The 16,841-nt window shown below is 36.7% G+C and overlaps 1 protein-coding gene across 4 annotated transcripts in view; it reads right to left on the bottom strand.

Annotated features, from left to right (window-relative positions):
* The window catches only part of LOC145779408 (uncharacterized), a 158,767-nt gene that overhangs the window by 13,480 nt on the left and 128,446 nt on the right, over positions 1–16,841 (bottom strand). For all 4 annotated transcript variants that reach the window (XM_082590991.1, XM_082590992.1, XM_082590993.1 and 1 more), the window contains one exon: positions 8,235–8,600. In XM_082590991.1, the coding sequence (XP_082447117.1) occupies positions 8,235–8,600 (366 nt within the window). The remainder of the gene's footprint in view (positions 1–8,234; positions 8,601–16,841) is intronic.

Here is a 16,841-nt window from a genome sequence, read left to right as displayed (position 1 = left end):
TGGGAAAGCTTCTTGCAGAGCTTAATCCTGGCAGTTTCGCATACTTGTAGAGGCTTTGAATCACTGACGCAGGCCCGGTCACCGAGATTGACAGAGTGAAGTTTCCGATTGTTGAAGTCTTGTTGCCGGGGAACTATTCCATCCATTAGATGCCGCTGAATGTAGAGCAGTCCTTAACGTGCGTTGCTCAAGCGCACACCCCGAGAGTCGAACCAGCGCCGCTTGATCTTGAAGTTTCTTCGTTCCAGAAGTGACGCGCTAACCAATTGAGCTATCGGGGCGGAAACTCCTCATTACTCCTCAAAAAAACTCCTCATTACTCCAAAATCATCTCTGATACCGGCCCACCTATCCGGAATGCTTTTGCCAAAAAAGGAAGGATTGAGTACGGACCAACTGCCTGCGCACTAGTCGGAATAATCTGTTCCAACATGCCCAAACGAGGGATGGGACCATCCACGATCTGTGAAGACTGCAAAAAAGAACATACCGCAAACCACATCATCAGCAACTGCTTCATTTATCATACGCAAATTCTGGATGTCGAATCAATCCAATGGCTGCTCGAAACCTGCCCAAGCATCTAGCCCGAGTTACTGCCACTGCTCAAGGGGGGTAAAAAGCAGAGCCCCTTGATTCTTCGTGGCGAAGAAGAAAGATTCAAACGAAATAGACCCATAATCTTCTGTTTATGTGACAGCAAAACGCGGAGTAAATGTTACACAATAAAACAGTGGATCCTTAGAAATGAAAGTAGCTGATTAAAAATGTATACATTGACCGCTGAATGCCAGAGAGAAAATCATCAACGTTTAACTCCATGTCTGCAGACGTTGAATCAATGTAAAAAATGACTGATTTGTTAACTGGGTAGAAAGCTTGGTATTATCCTTATGCAATATGTCAATTAAAAAAACCAAGATGTTTATACTTTTGACAGTTGCAACGGCGTATAATTGGGTCGTTAAATACGCAAATACAATAAAATTCAATATTTTTAGTAATTGTTATCCATTGCTTTTTTTATGTACCGTAACGATAGCGGAAAGTCATTGCTTTTTTGGGCAATATCGAATAGTGAAATAGTCATTGCTTTTTGACTAACGACTTCCAACCCTGGCCGTAGTCAGGTTCGAGAGCAGCAACTGGGGAATCCCAGCAATTAAGTAGTTTGTATTTTTCCAAAAATACTTTTATTAACATTTAGTAATTTATTGTCGGATTTTTGAAAAATATCTTTGTACAAAGCCCAGAAGCAACCAAACTAGAGGAAATTTTGGCTGATATTCCAAAAATCACTTGGTTATAATCGGTATTTGTCAAATGTCACAAGGTCGAACAGACATAATAATGCACATTAAAAATTTTCTGTGGAAGTCAAGTGCCTCATTTTCGTCAATATACAGTAGCTACAGCCTTGGTTTAGGTCAGGGGTCACCAACCTTTTTGGCATGCGGGCCACTTGGGCACTTAGGAGAGCTGTGGCGGGCCGCACTGATAAAATTTTAGGTAGGTTGACTTTTATGCTAGAAAAAAACGCATTTCGTACCCAGTATCCAGCGTTACGTGTTGTTAATATTTATCTCAGAACACAGCAGCAACAATATTAGTCGAACAACGTTACTGCCAGGCCAAGCTCCTTTTACAACACTTTTGACTTTTTTAACATTGCCTAATAAATGAGGCCACTTGTTGTGCGCACTTATAGCGAGACGAGCGGTTTCATCAGAATATTCATCGCCAAGCAAGAGTGGTGTTGTCACTTCGCTTCACAAAAGATATCTTGCCATTAACAGTTTCAGAAAACATGAAAATATTTGACACATCGCAATACAGGCAACAATAGTGACCTGCAAACATAACAGCGAAAAAGAGGCTCCAACAACAGGGAGAAAGAAACCAGGCACCATGAAACAAACGCTTGTGGAAATCCTCGAAAAAACGTTTCTATCGTAACTCATGAACAGTGTTCCCTCTAAAAAAGCAATGAGTTGGTTTTTCATCCTTTTTGTGAGAGTCTATAAAACCGTTTTTCCTTGATTATTAGACAAATGTCACTTGTGGTGCTTATTAGCATGGCAAGAATAGTTGATTAACAATATTTTGCAGTACTAAAGCTAAATATTTTCACAATACCAGAAAAAGTCTTTAAATTTATATATATATAATATTATTCCAATTTATTATAAATTGAGTTGGCACACCCACTTATTTTGCCAACAAAAACTTGCATAAAGGAACACTGCTCGTGAAACCCAATAAAGGTGAAACGCACACTAGTATTTACAGGACATTTACAAATTTAAAATAAGCAACCCTATGCTCACAGACACTTTCGAAATACGAAAACAGACGTTTTAATCAACTTCACAGTGTAGATTCTAACTATGTATTAATCAACCACTGGGACAGTGTGGCTGGACATCGCATTGGAATAACTTTAAACGACACCTACCTAGAACTACAATCTGATTGGTCGGTCGGTGGAATCGTATGCAAAGCAAAAATATGCTTCCTGGAAAGTATTTTTTACCTTCATGCTGTTTAACTCCTCAGGAAAAGTATTTTTGGTTATAGGCCTACTTGTGCGTTGATACCTTCCACGGGCCGCACATGCGGCCAAACAGCAACAGTGGAATTTGTGCAAAACACTTTGAACCAGTATTTATAAAAACTGGGCAAAGAGCAAAGTTAAAATGATTCAGTGCCTCCAACTCCATCAACAAACAGGAAGCCACCCTCCAGATCAACAACACTGCCAGATCAATTGGAAATGTTCAAAAAACAAGACGCTATAGCAAATTTCAGCAGTATTTCAGAGAGTTTGTGTCCAAAAGGCTAACAACTGTTATACAACAACAAAGCTATTTTTTACAAGTTGGAATATTCCACAAAGTTTAACATCCCGATTGTAACTCAGTGCATTGTCGTGGATCAAACACTGCATGTCAAGCTGTTCTTAAACAGTTCCCCTATTCCTTTGCTAGAGTGGTTCAGAAAATCACATGGATGTATATTAAAAAGTAAATCTATATCGGAAAATTTTACACCGTACATTTGTAATTATGAAGATTTGAAAAAAGCTGACAATCAGTTGATCAATGAACTCTGTGACATCCGTTTTATAAGGCTCCCAATGCAAGCCTAAGTTTACGTCTTCACTTCTGCAGTTTTCACTGCTACTGCGGTATAGGCTACCTCAGTTCAGGCTTATAAGCTGTTATAGCATTTTCCCTTGCCATCAGTAAGTCTATTAAAAAGACCATGTCAAGGAGGACTTGAGCCACTAAAAGCAATTACTGTTACTTAATAAAAAAATTGACAAAAATATCATTTTATTAGCTGATGAAATGTATCTTCAAAAAAGTCTTCAGTACCAAGATCGCAAGGTAATTGGTAGCGTCGACAACGGAAATTTATACAAAGGGATAATGACTTTCATGATAGTCGGGTTGAAAAAAAAAAATCTCATTTGTATTGAAAGCAGTTCCAGAAACTAAAGTTGAAGGTAAATGGCTTTCTGCACATATTGATGAAAGCATTAAGTCTCTTCACCAAACTGGTTTTACTGTGAATGCAGTATAGTAATGGATAATCATGCCACCAATATGTGTGCACTGTGCATACAATGATGTGTGCAAAAAAATATGGATTAAGCTTTCACCCAAATGTAATTAGTCACCCTTCAAAGGCAGACAGCAAAACTTATTTGTTTTACGATTCAGTTCATCTTGTGAAAAACATTCGTAATAATTTGTTAAATGCTGGCAGGTTCATCTTTCCTCCATTTCGATTTGGACACTTTCCAGATCCAGTCAATGTATCCGGTGGTGAAATTTCATGGAAACTGTTGTACGATGCGTATGACAGAGATCAACTTTTGCAGGCAAACCTACGAAAAGCTCACAAATTACATTTAAAGTGTTGCATCCTGGTGACAATAAACAAAGCATGTCGCTTGCTTTGGCCATTTTTGATGCAACATCATCGGCAGCAATAGACAGTCACTTTCCTGATCGAGCAGATGCAGCAAACTTTTTGAAACTAATAAACTGCTGGTGGACAATCAGCAATAGCAAATTGAAGTACCACTCTAACTTCCACATAGGAAATGCCGTGATTTTGCATGACATGAAGCCAACCTTTTTGCGCAATCTGGCTGATTGGTTTCAGTCCTGGAAAGATATCCAAATTTCAATGTGGAAAATTTTTCCTTAAGTAAACAAACTAGTTCAGCGCTGGTTGCAACTTTACAGTGTACTGCATCGTTGCTGAAGTATTTGCTGCAAGATGGGTATTATTATGTCTTAACATCACGACTACAAACTGACCCACTTGAACTTCGTTTTTCCAAATATCGTCAGATGAGTGGAGGACGATTTCTTGTTGGGCTTCGTGAGGTTGCTATATCAGCAGTTGTGCCGAAGTTAGTTTTAAATCAACATTTTATCAAATTTTAGACGATTTTGAACATTGGGGGATGCATATTTTTATACACAATTTAGTGGTAGCCTACCGGTATTACGTTGATTACAATCACCGGACCTCGGTAAATTAGCCGCTAACAGCATAATATACAGATGAGAAGTCATGGAGATAAAAGTGCTACCAGTGCTCTTGTGAATGACTGCTGTAAGATTAAGAAACAGGCAAAGAAAAATGGTTACCTCCAGCGGGATTCGAACCTACAACCTTCCAATGAATACTTAGTTTTTCCAAAAAAACAGAAGTTGTACTCCTTCACTAGAATCACTACACTTACTGAAGCAGCTGACTCGATGACTAATATAGTCTTTCGCTGCTTCCTGTCTGTTATTGAATATATTTGTAGCTTAGGCTATACTTCGCAGCAGACAAAATAAAAGGTCTCCCTCTCTCTAGTGCACTATAGGACAAAGTCACTAGTCAGGAGACTGAAGGCAATCGAAGCTACAGAAGAACATCTACAATTTGATGACAAAAATAATAACTTTCAAACATATCACAAGAACTTGTTACAACCGAACATATTGCGTCTTACGGTAGTGCGCATTGAAAACTCATTAGCACTGTCATTTACGCTGATGTCGTTAAGAATATTGTGGTGAATGCTGTAAACAATATTAGCATTACACCTTTCCTGTCCCAAAGTATTTCTCAGCCAGGTTTTCAATCTATGAAGATTGGAAAACGACCTCTCACAAGCAGCAGAGTTTACCTAGCAAACTAAGGGGATCTTAATCAGCTGGAGTATTTGAGAATAGAGAGGTTTTGCCAGAAGCACATACACATTTGAAGGAATACCAGTAGGCTACCTAACAAAGCTCTCTCGAGGTGGGCTTTTGTTACCTTCACTTGGACTTTTTTTACTATTTTTACTATGATACAAAAGGTTTTGATATGCTTGAAACTGTGCAGACCCGTAATTTGTTTTATAAATGTAGACTACCTGCAACACTCAGCAATGCCTAATTTGCAACTATGTCCGTTGCAATTTGACAATTTGACAATTTGACACAATTTGAAATTTGTAAAAAGAATTTTAAGCAACATCTTTTTTAACAATGCTCGAAAATTGCTGTAAGTGATGTTCGCAAAGATGCTGTTTTGCAGTTTAAACAACTTTAAAGAAAACGGAAATGGCATGAATAGAGTGTGCAGAAAATTGATATAGGTTTTATTGTTGTAAGAATGTCTTATTGTTTTATGTCTTGACGCTTTTTATGTCTTACCTTTTTACCGTTATTCTAAACCCACGAGTATGTAAACGAAATTCTGTTTCCAGTCTCTCGTCAAACTGGGTTACGATGACGAGTAGATTGCCAGGCTTCCTAATACCTACCTGCCACTTTAAAGATAGAGGAGTCCCGTTAGCAACAGCACAGCAAACGAACTTATAGTCTTTCTCCAATGTTATCCAAAGGCCGGGTAACTGTGATACTTTACCATATCGAATTTTCAAGTTTTTTGCTGACCAGATTGACAATTGAACCAAGTGTATCAGCATATGATTACAATTTTATGTTGAATGCTTTTTAACGCATCATTATGTCCATAAATTGTTCAGTGATGTAAAATATTTTGTCTGCTACCATTGTAAAGATGTTACTATATGCTACTTTGTGCAGAAAAGTTACCCCTCTAATTTCTCTTCGCGGCACAATATCCGGCCGTGTTTTCTAGTAGGCCATGATTGAGCATACACTAAACTAAAGTTTATGAATTTTACTCTAATATTGCAATTTTGAGACATGGTATCGAATTTGACAATATTCACCTAATTTACAACCGATCTGTCAGATTGTGTGTTACAACGTTAACAAAGTAGTTAGTATAAAATTTCAATAAATTTAATGCTATTATTGCCAAGAAAATATTAAAAAGTTGTTCGTTTTTCTGAACCACCCGATGTGGTTTTGCTCCAGCATTACGTAGGGTAAAACAAGTCGTCGGTTTGATTTTAGTCGGTTTGATTTTAATCAAGCATAACTTTTTTTTTAGAAATAATACACTCAAAAAATGCTTTAGCTCACTTAGTGGTTCTTTTTGTGATGCGACAACAGCAACTGCTGTGCAGTTTTTGCTTGCTGTCTCGGTCTAGGCTGCGAAACGTAAGTTGGTGTAAAATTTTACCTTCATATTTTGTACTAACTTTTTTTGTGTGGAATCGACTAAACAGAGCATTACACTATAAAAATTGTTAACTAAACCAAGACTTTCTAGTTTAAACGAAATTACAATTATTGTACTTTGTCTCAAAACTACTCATCTTGTAGTTCTTCCTTGGAAATTAGTTTTATTGGGTATTTATTTTTGTTCAGTCATGGCTATTTTGGTTGGGGCAACACAAGTCAGTAACGAAGTGCTGTGCCAAATTTTTGCCTCAATTGGTGAAAATGCTAAATTCTTTAACCAAAGAATTTAGCATTTGGTTCATAGGGTATTATTTGCTTATTAAATCAAAAATCAGCTTATCCTAGTGTGAGCGAAGCATTTAGTTTTGAGGGGGGGGGTCTGCCAAGGGCGCACGATTTTTTTGATTTTTGGCCATGTTTGAGGCCCTATCACTGCTAAACCAAATTAGGTAACAACCCAATTTTTTTACATGTGATAGTACTTTTGCCAAATATTGAAAAAACAACATTGTTCACATTGTCACTCTAAAAGGTCAAAGGTCATAGGCATCTCAATTTGGCCGTTTCCAGCTCTCGGCTAAGATTTCCCAAAATTTTAAAACCTTGCCAAGACCCCATTTTTTATTGGTTTTGGCTGAAATTTTACAAAATATTAAAGGTTTTGAGAGTTTATTTAATGTGAAACGTGGGTCGAAATGAAAAAAAAGCAAAAAGTGGGGTCCTTTTAATATCTTGGTTGCCCATGACCCCAGTGAAAATTTGCACTGAAATTAATTTTGTCCACTTATTCACTAAGATATGGTAAGTATACCATGCAAAATTTATTAATGGTTTTCAATGTTTTCTTATAGAAAGTGTGCGTCAAAGTTTGGACAAAAACGCAAAAAATCACAAATGAAAGATTTAAAAAAATGTAACAATGTTGAACTATAGGCTACTAGAAAACATTTGAAGTGTATTTTTGATGGTGTTTCTATCAATTGTTCACAAAGCCATTGTTCTAACATTTGACAACTGTAATGTACCATGTGGACCTCATTGTCAGTGAACAAAATGGCAAATTTGTCATAATCTTCCTTGCTCAGTTTGTTTTGTCGTCAAGAAGAACCATGGATACTCGGTACAGTAATTGAACAAATAATGTCATAAAATAGAATCCAGCATGTTTGCTGATGTCTGTTATGAACAAATGTGCTGCAGTAGTGCACTTTGTATGTGTAACTGCACTTTTTATGTGTAAATATACTCTTTCTTTCATCAAAAAAACACTGACCTGTTTTACCCTTTAGGGGCAAAACCAGTCATTTGACTCTGTCGTAAAAATGATGTTGTATTAACATAACTTAAAAATAAATCTCACTTTTTTTTTGCTATCTTGTTTAAGGAAGCCTTAGTACAACTGTTTAACACTAAAAATTGAGACGTTTTTAACTTTATGTGAAGATATACACAATAATACCAAAATGTGACTAGTCTTGCCCCGCACTACCCTAGCATTGCACGCACATGGTGGTATACCTCTGTGACAATTCTTCATATTTCAATGCTTCAGTAAAGTGTTGCTCAGGAAAGAACAATATAAATGATTAGAACATTCTGATAAAGTTATTTAAAGCTCACTTTATATCCACTACTGGTGATGACGGCCTCCCGACGTATGATGAACGAACGTAACGCTGCCACGGATATTGCCACGAAATCTTGAGGAACCTCAGGTTCAAAGTAAAATGGATAACTTTCTGTTAACTTGTTTTCAGTTGTTTGTTGCGATGAAGACACTTTAGACACGTCAGCAAAGTCAGATGAAAGAAAGCCTTTGCATCTTTCATCAGCAGACTGGAGAGCAGGCGAGATATCTGACATTGAGTTGGCGCATGCAGCCTCAACAACTTTAGGCAATGTTCTACGCGGATTTGCTGATTTCTTTCTTTCCGGTTTTAAGTAATTCTGATTACTGTCATCACTTCTGCTGATCCACACTGATATCTAAAAAGCAGGTGCGGATTAGTAAACTGATCTGGCCTAGAGATTTTGAAACAAAAGCGGCCACTTTCTGATTAATTATCCAACAGTCTGGTAGTTAAATATGCCTCATGATTTTGACTAGTCTGTTAGTTGAGAGAGAAATTATCAAATACTGTACTGAAACGCTGTAAAAACGTTTTTCCGTGCTTGGAAAATACAAATGTCAAAGCATAGTAGATATATCAAACGCAGAGGCGGTCACATGCGTATTGCGTTGCCTATGACATAATGAGAATTGAGGCTAATAAAAGTTAATGGAATAAATATACTGTGAGTGCCACCGGCGTAGTTCAACTGAAATAAATACTCAGCCGGTGTTAAATGATTTTTTATTCTTAATATTTCTTCTTCGTATCCACGAAGATTTCATCAGGAAAATGCACAATATCAAATGATAAGTTTAAAACACAACATTAGAGAACAATTTGTATATTTCTTATTAAGATGCCAAAAATGCAGTATGACGGACAATACAGTTAAAGTCAACATGTTTCTACATTTATTAGTCGTAAAAACAAGCTTCACTGAACGTAAAAATAATCAATTAAAACGCCGACCCCAGCCAGTTAAATCTGCTGATTTTACATCGATTCAACGTTGTAGGGCGTTGAATCGATGTAAAAAAATGCACAATCTTGCTCGCGGGGACGCAAGTCTCCCAACTTAAAGGCAATAAGCAACGCAATATCCTCAGAAATAAAAGAATGAGAAAATAATTTTACTACAAGTGAAATGTATTTTAACGTCCAATAAACATAGAAACATGTTGACTTTAGTTGCATTATTTCCTATTACTGCATTTTTTGCATCTTAATACGTATATAATATAATTGCTCGCTCATTTTGTGTTTTAAACTTTATCGTCCTTATATTGCGAATGAAATCTTCGTGGATAGGATAAAGAAACATTAAGAATAAAAAATCATTTAACACCGGTGGAGCATAATTGCAGTTTAATAGAATAAACTTTAACTAATATTAACAGGACTATAACATACCAAGCTGTTGAAAACTCGACAGGGAAAGCAAAATGTGGCATCCTTAGCTTCTGAATACTCCAGCCAGAGATAGTCATCAAACCACTGGTTACTTACTGTAGGCCCTACCAGTGGTTTTCAACCAGGGTTCCGTGGAACCCTAAGGTTCCGCCAGTAAGTCTAGGGGTTCCGCAAGTTTACATTTAAATCCGAGAGTCTATTTTACTATTATATGCATATTGTTTAAATATAATCAAATATTGATTAGGTTTGCCACTATTAATAAATTTGCTACACTTTAACACAGCGGTTCTTAAACTTTTTGAGACACGCCTCTCTTTTGCAAATCTAACAAAATTCGCGCCCCACCTTGTTTCAAAATCAAAAAAACATTAAGCAGAACAGCAATTCGTTTCCAGGTAAGTTGCATTAATACGAAGGATGTACTGTAACTGTTTATGGATACTAAATGTTTAATTCGAGGACTAGTAACAGAAAATGCACATCTCAGATCTCCTTCACAGTCAAGTTTGTGTCTAGATTTTGTCTTTATGTTCACGGGAGTAGAAAAAAATTTTCCGCACAAGTAAATGGATGAAAATGGAAGAAGTCTGCGTATAGCCACAGCACCCACATTGTTGTAAATGTGTGTACATGTGTCATCCAGAACTCAGTTAATGGCATTGCTTCAAAGTCCTCCTTTTTCAGTAAAATTTCATGTTAGCACCAAGAATTCCTCTTGTAAATTGTCTGTGGGGTTTCTTTTCCCGAACTATCATGTGAGCAATTCCGTAAGCCGCTTCTACAACTTCCGCCGACGACGATTAGCGAAAGCATCCGCTACTTGCAATCTTCATTTTTTTAAAAGAGTCCTTCTTGCATTGGAAAAAAAGCTAAAGATTTATTTTAATGGTCAAGGTGTTTTTTTTTCAAGATAACGCTGCGAACGAGTTGGTCTAAAAGCGTCGTTGCTCAGATTTTGAAAACACATGACGCATTGTGGTAGGCTCAACTTGGTCATTTACTTATTTACTATGGCATCTATAAAGTCAAAATTCAGATTATCTTCGTCATACTTTCGCTTTTTTTCCACTCATTTTATGTCAATAGAATTAATTAATCAAAAATAAACCTACTGCGAATACATCAATGTTAAAAAAATATTTACTCATGGTAGCCTACTATTATAGAGTTGGGGATACTGCTGTACTTCTAGCCTCTGCCACTTGTCAGTCAGTCGTTGCCATTATTATTCCAATTGAGCTCGAGGCTGCTGTGTCAGAAAACCGTTGTGTTACGAGAGTTAAGGTGTCGCAGAAACATTTAGCAAAGTCTAAAACACCACTACAAGGAATGCGAGATGTGACAACAACACGCTCTGCAAACACGGTGCCACAGTAACACAAAGTTTCATCCTCAACAATCGACTGTCCAGCGTAGTTGTGAAGACATGTTTAGTCATAATTCATGCAGAGTTTTTTCAATTTCTTGCGCCCCCCTTGTGAGACTCACACGCCCCCCCAAGGGGGGCGCGCTTCCCAGTTTAAGAACCACTGCTTAACACGTTCGCTGCGATCCCGATTTTTTGTTGTTTTCTTGTGGTGCGATTACCTTTAACTTTCTGCTTTCCCGCCAAATTTCGTCGACATTACGATTGTAAATTTTGTCGATTATACATAAATAAATCTGAACATGAGTATTTTAATTTAATTTTATTAATCAAACGATGTTTTTTGCATAAAGCAATTAAATAATTGAGCAGGGGTTCCTCGAGCTTTTGAAATGTTTCATTGGGTTCCGTTCCACCAAAAAAGTTGAAAACCACTGCTGTAGGTTATTACTTTAGTAGACTTCGTTGAGTTAAATCTACATTATATCCTAGAAACATTGAATGACCCACTGCTGTATGCACTGCCACCACTCTAGAACCAAGCAAAAGCCAATCTGCTGAACAGCCGGTAACAATTGTTACGTGACAGGCAGCAGGCGAAGTACGTGAATAGAATCACAAAATCGTAATAATAACAGCAGCAAGAAGAGCAAGTTTAAAATAAAAGAGAAAGCTTTTACCCCCCTCCCTTGCAACTTGAGTTGACTTCAGCTTGGGATCCAAATATTAAAAAAACAAACAATATGTATTAATATAAAACAATTAAAAAGATGATGCCCAAAACATTGGGGGGCAGATGCCCCGCTTGCCCCCCTCTGCCGGCGCCACTGAACACACATAAGAACAATAAGCGAGTGGAGACTACCTTCGTGCCTTCGCTTTTGCTGACTTCTTAAACGGTTCTTCAAGTAAGTTTATCGGTACTTACTAAAGTTTATCGGCCGTACTGAAAGTTACTTCATAACCCACTTGTGTAACGGAAATGTTAAAATTACTTTGTATGCCTGGTATAGGCTGCAAGTGGATTAGTTATAATTATATGCATTCATATATATTTAATACCGTAGCTTATACAGTACACATATTTAAAAATTCAATCGGCCTACAGGGAAAGTTCCCCAATTCCCAGTGGGCTAATCCGCCCCTGCTAAAAAGAAGACGTTACTGTGAAGATATTAAAAGTTTACATTATGACCAAGATTTAAGGGTTACACTGCTGGTCAACACAATTGCGATTGAATTGGATGTGACAAATGATTTTAGCCAATCTGGGGCGCTGGTTGAGAATCTGACAATAGTGGTTGCCTATCACATCAGGTTTTCATGCTATAACATTTTTTTCTGAAAAAATATAATACAATTTGGGTAGAGAGTTTTTTTTAAGGTGTTTTTGGGGGACCGTTTCGGTCCCCCAAAACACCTTAAAAAAACACTGGCTGCAACTATTGCTAGAAAAGTTGGTGATAGTAATCGCCTACTTGTAATTATAGAACAAGTAAAATTTGCATCTATGGATATAGGTAATCAATATTCGTAGCTGGCTGGGCTATAGATATAGGGTCAAGCTGGCTGGTTTTCCATCAGCCCCCGATCTTCCTCAGATGAACTGTACAGGCGTGCAAATACCGTGGACCTAAAGCTCTGCATATTTGGCTTGTGGCTAATAAAACAGTTGGGGGAATATGGTAGGTTTCAAGAAAAAACAGAATGAAGGTTTTAGACAAAATACCAGAGGTCTTCGAATATACTGCTGAATCCTAAAATCTTGGTTAAAGTTGGATTAAAAAAAAGTAAATAAGATCATCTTTTTTTATTCGCCGATCAAAACACAAATCAAACTGAATTGGCACTGAGATAAAAATTTGAACAGAACAACTTGGAACTAACATTTCGTAGAAAAAATACTTTCAAACAAACATGGAAATTGAATTTTTAAACGTTTACCATGTCATTTTAAACCACTTCCCAAAAGGATTTTTCACCACTAATTATGTCAAACCCACAGCTTTGGATCGAAACTTTATCAATGGAACTTCTCACCCCCCCCCATCCATTTACAAAGGCATTGTATTTGGAGAAGCAACAAGACTACGTAGGATAAATGAAAATCAACTTTTGTATGAAACAGAATTGGAAAAATTAAAAGAAAAATGCATTAATTCAGGATTCCACAAAGGTATGACGGCCAAAATATTTCAATTGGCCAAAACATGGATAAAGCGATTTGGACCAAGTCAACCACAAAATAACATGGACAATAACTTCAACGACAAAATTGTATGGGCTACGTTTTTCTTGAAAAAACTGCAACTTACTGGTAAAAAACGTAAATTAAATCACACTACTAGGATTGTATACAAACAACCTACCACACTTACTCACTTACAAATTTTAAAAGCCTTTCACTGAACACAAACTCTAAGATTGGATCATCTCAACTCTGCGGAAATTGCTCCCTTTGCGGCAATCATGGTAAACACGGTAGTATGATCTCTATTACAAACCATCTCATCACCAAATCAGGAAAAACTGTACCACTTAAACAAAATTTACACTGCGAAAACTTTAGCACATACGTTGCTACATGCAAACTATGTAAAGAGCAATATGTTGGTCAAACTAGTAATTTTTTCTAAAAAAAATCGACAGGTCACCAAACAATGTGGACAAAGTGCTCTAATGACACAAAAGCATCCCTACTATCACACTACTTCAAATTCTACAACGACATTTTGCAAACCAGACCTAAGCTAGAACATTGCTACGATGTCACCTTCACAGAACAACCATCCACCGATTTACTAGACCTACATGAAAACAAATGGCAAACCATTACCAAAGCAGAAATTAATATTCAAAGAATGATCACACTTTTTGTTAAATAAACCCTGTCACCCCCTCATTTTTCAACTCTTATGGAGACTGTAGCTAATTGCTCTAGGCTGATGTTGAGCTGCGTCGGAGTCTGCCTCGCTTTCTGACCTAGTCTTATTCTGAAACGAGCCCTGTTCCATATCTAGAAAGCTAAAACCTCAATTGCTAAGGTAACAGGGATCAGTTGTCAGTAGATGTTATAGAAAATATATTTCGCACTTATTCAGTGCATCTTCAGTTATTCTTATTCACTTATTCAGAACTGAAGATGCACTGAATAAGTGCGAAATATATTTTCTGTAACATCTACTGACAACTGATCCCTGTTACCTTAGCAATTGAGGTTTTAGCTTATGGAGACTTATCGTTGTCGTCTGTTCAATTTACCTATGACGTAACAATTGTTTTTTTACTGTTCCACCATTTGAATTTATCTTATCCAGTAGGTACAGTTGTAGGACGTGTAGGATAATATCTAACTTTACATCTTGTAATTTTAGTCAGTAAAATAAGTTTTTTCGTGAAGGCAGTTGTCAGGTTACCTCATGGATATCGTTTTATGCAGTTAATTCTTTTCGTCGCTATATTTGCTAGAATAGGCGCCTTATCGGTTAAAGCGCAGACTTTATACTTTTTGTCAATTTAACCAATATTTTGCGTATTAATATGCAAAAAATGGGGTAAGCAATTTAACGTATTAGGGAACAACCACACGCCCAGTCAAGCCGGTGCAAGATTTTTCGTATTGTTGATGTTTCCTGGTTAGGCTTATAATGGTACAACTCCATACCATACTCTTTCGTGCCATTTTTCATTTATTGCGCCTTTGATAGCTGATTTTTCCATCAATTCTTTGACGTAGCAAGAGTGAAAAGTTTTTCAATTTTTTCATGCTTTCGCACTTTCATCATTTGATTTTTTGTGGTGTTTGCTTTCTGCTTATCTGAAGATGATCTAGCTGCTAGCTGGTCGAAATCGATTTTTAGCTATTTCTGATTGAACTGACTATTTATGGTTGAACTGATTGAAGATGTTTTAACTGTTTCTGAATCAATTTTTTGCGCTGAACTCAAAAATGCAACCAGTTTTTTTCAATCAGGTCAAGTTTTTTTTTTCATTACATATTTAATAATGCTACCTTTGGTCATTATTGTGCACAAAGAAACTAATTTCTGTGGTAGCTTAATTGGTCATGCATTTTGTCAATTTTTGCAAGATGGTATTTTTATTTGAATGCAAGGTTTTTGCAATGACAGCCATTTTAAATACTACAAAAATATAATAACACAGTTGAAATAAAGGCACTTACAACTAACCAAGAAAGCTTCCTAACACATAATTTTGTTCAACGGCGCTCAACCTCACAGTAGAAGTTAATATGTTACACTATAGACACGTAAACACTTAACATCACAAATGTGTTTTAAATGCAAGATACTTGCACAATCAATGCGTGAAATAAAAATGAAGTGTTCAAAATAGCTTAACACAGAAAGCGGTGTGCGGCACATGATGATATTCCGACGATAAATACAATAACAATATAAATACAAATGATTTATGCTGACAAAAAGTGTCGCTTCAGAGATTTTCTTCTATGTGTGGAATTGGGAAGATCTTTTTTTAAGCACCAACAGTAATCTGCAAGCATGTTTACGTCCCAGTATCCTTGGCACCTTTCTTCCATCTGGCGAAAGTCTTGCTGGAATCTCTCTCCCTGTTCTTCGCTGTAGTCACCACAGTTGTCAGGAAAGTAATCCGAATGCGAACTCAGGAAGTGCATGTTCACAGACATCCGGGCTCCAAGGGATTGAAAGCTTTCAAGCAGCTTTTTAACCTGTGCTTCGTAATTAGGGCGTCTATGCTTTCCAAGGAAATTTACAATTACTACTCGAAAAGCTGTCTATGCTCTTTTTTCTACTGCACTTATGTGTGCAGTAAAACCTTCGTCTTTGATCAGCTCACGGATCTGTGGCCCATCAAAGACTCCTGCTCGTAGCTTCGCTTCAGAGATATACGGGGAAATTTCATTTGTAAGAACTTGAAGGTTGGGCCATCTTTATCAAGTGCCTTGGTATAGTTTTTCATGAGACCAAGTTTAATGTGGAGAGGTGGCAAAAGAATATTTTGTGGATCAACTAAGTAAGCAGATTTGACATTTTTAAAACCAGGTGTAAAACATATAATAAATAAACAAAACATACAAAGCATACAATAAAAAAAATACAATAACTATCATCTAAACCAGTGAAGAGCAACGTGGTCCAGGTACAAGTGGTCCACAGAGAATTTTCGGTGGTCCACGAATAAAATAATTCAAGACACACATATTGTTATTGTATTGTACCAATGCTAAGTTATTAGCAATTTAACTCCGTATTCACTGTGCTTGTGACATATCATTGGCCCCCGAACAATATTATAAATATGTGTTTACGATTTCTTGGGGAATCCCCATGTTTCGCCTTTGGTTACGATCAGCTGTTTTGCTATTTTTTCCCGCGCTACTGAGATGAGTTGAAAGTGCTGAATAGTTACCAGTTAGCGAATAACATAACGATATTGTTAAAAGTAACTGACTGAGTAATAGAGCAGAAGACTGATTATCTTATATGCCGCTGAAGTATATTCATGTGAGGCTGGATTTTCTGTTATTAATGACATTTTTTTTTTTAAAAGAAACCGATTTGATATTAATAAGCGTGGTACAGTAAGATTAAGATTGAATCAAACTTTTACTTGTAATTATGACTTAATGTGTGACAAACATCAAGAACAAGGCAGTCACTGACGTAAAATTTTATGATATTTGGTCAATTGCTACCTATAAATATTTGGTTAAATTCATTACTTATAAATATGTTGTTTTTCTAAACTTAAGCCACAATTATAAATCTGATATACAAAAAAAGGCTATGGTCCACAGAAATTTCTAAAACAAATTTATGGTCCACAGTCACA

Source organism: Aplidium turbinatum, chromosome 11 (assembly GCF_918807975.1).
Source record: "Aplidium turbinatum chromosome 11, kaAplTurb1.1, whole genome shotgun sequence".
NCBI classification, from domain to species: Eukaryota; Metazoa; Chordata; class Ascidiacea; order Aplousobranchia; family Polyclinidae; genus Aplidium; species Aplidium turbinatum.
Note: the sequence above shows the minus strand (reverse complement) of the source record. Positions and strands in the feature narration are given on the sequence as shown.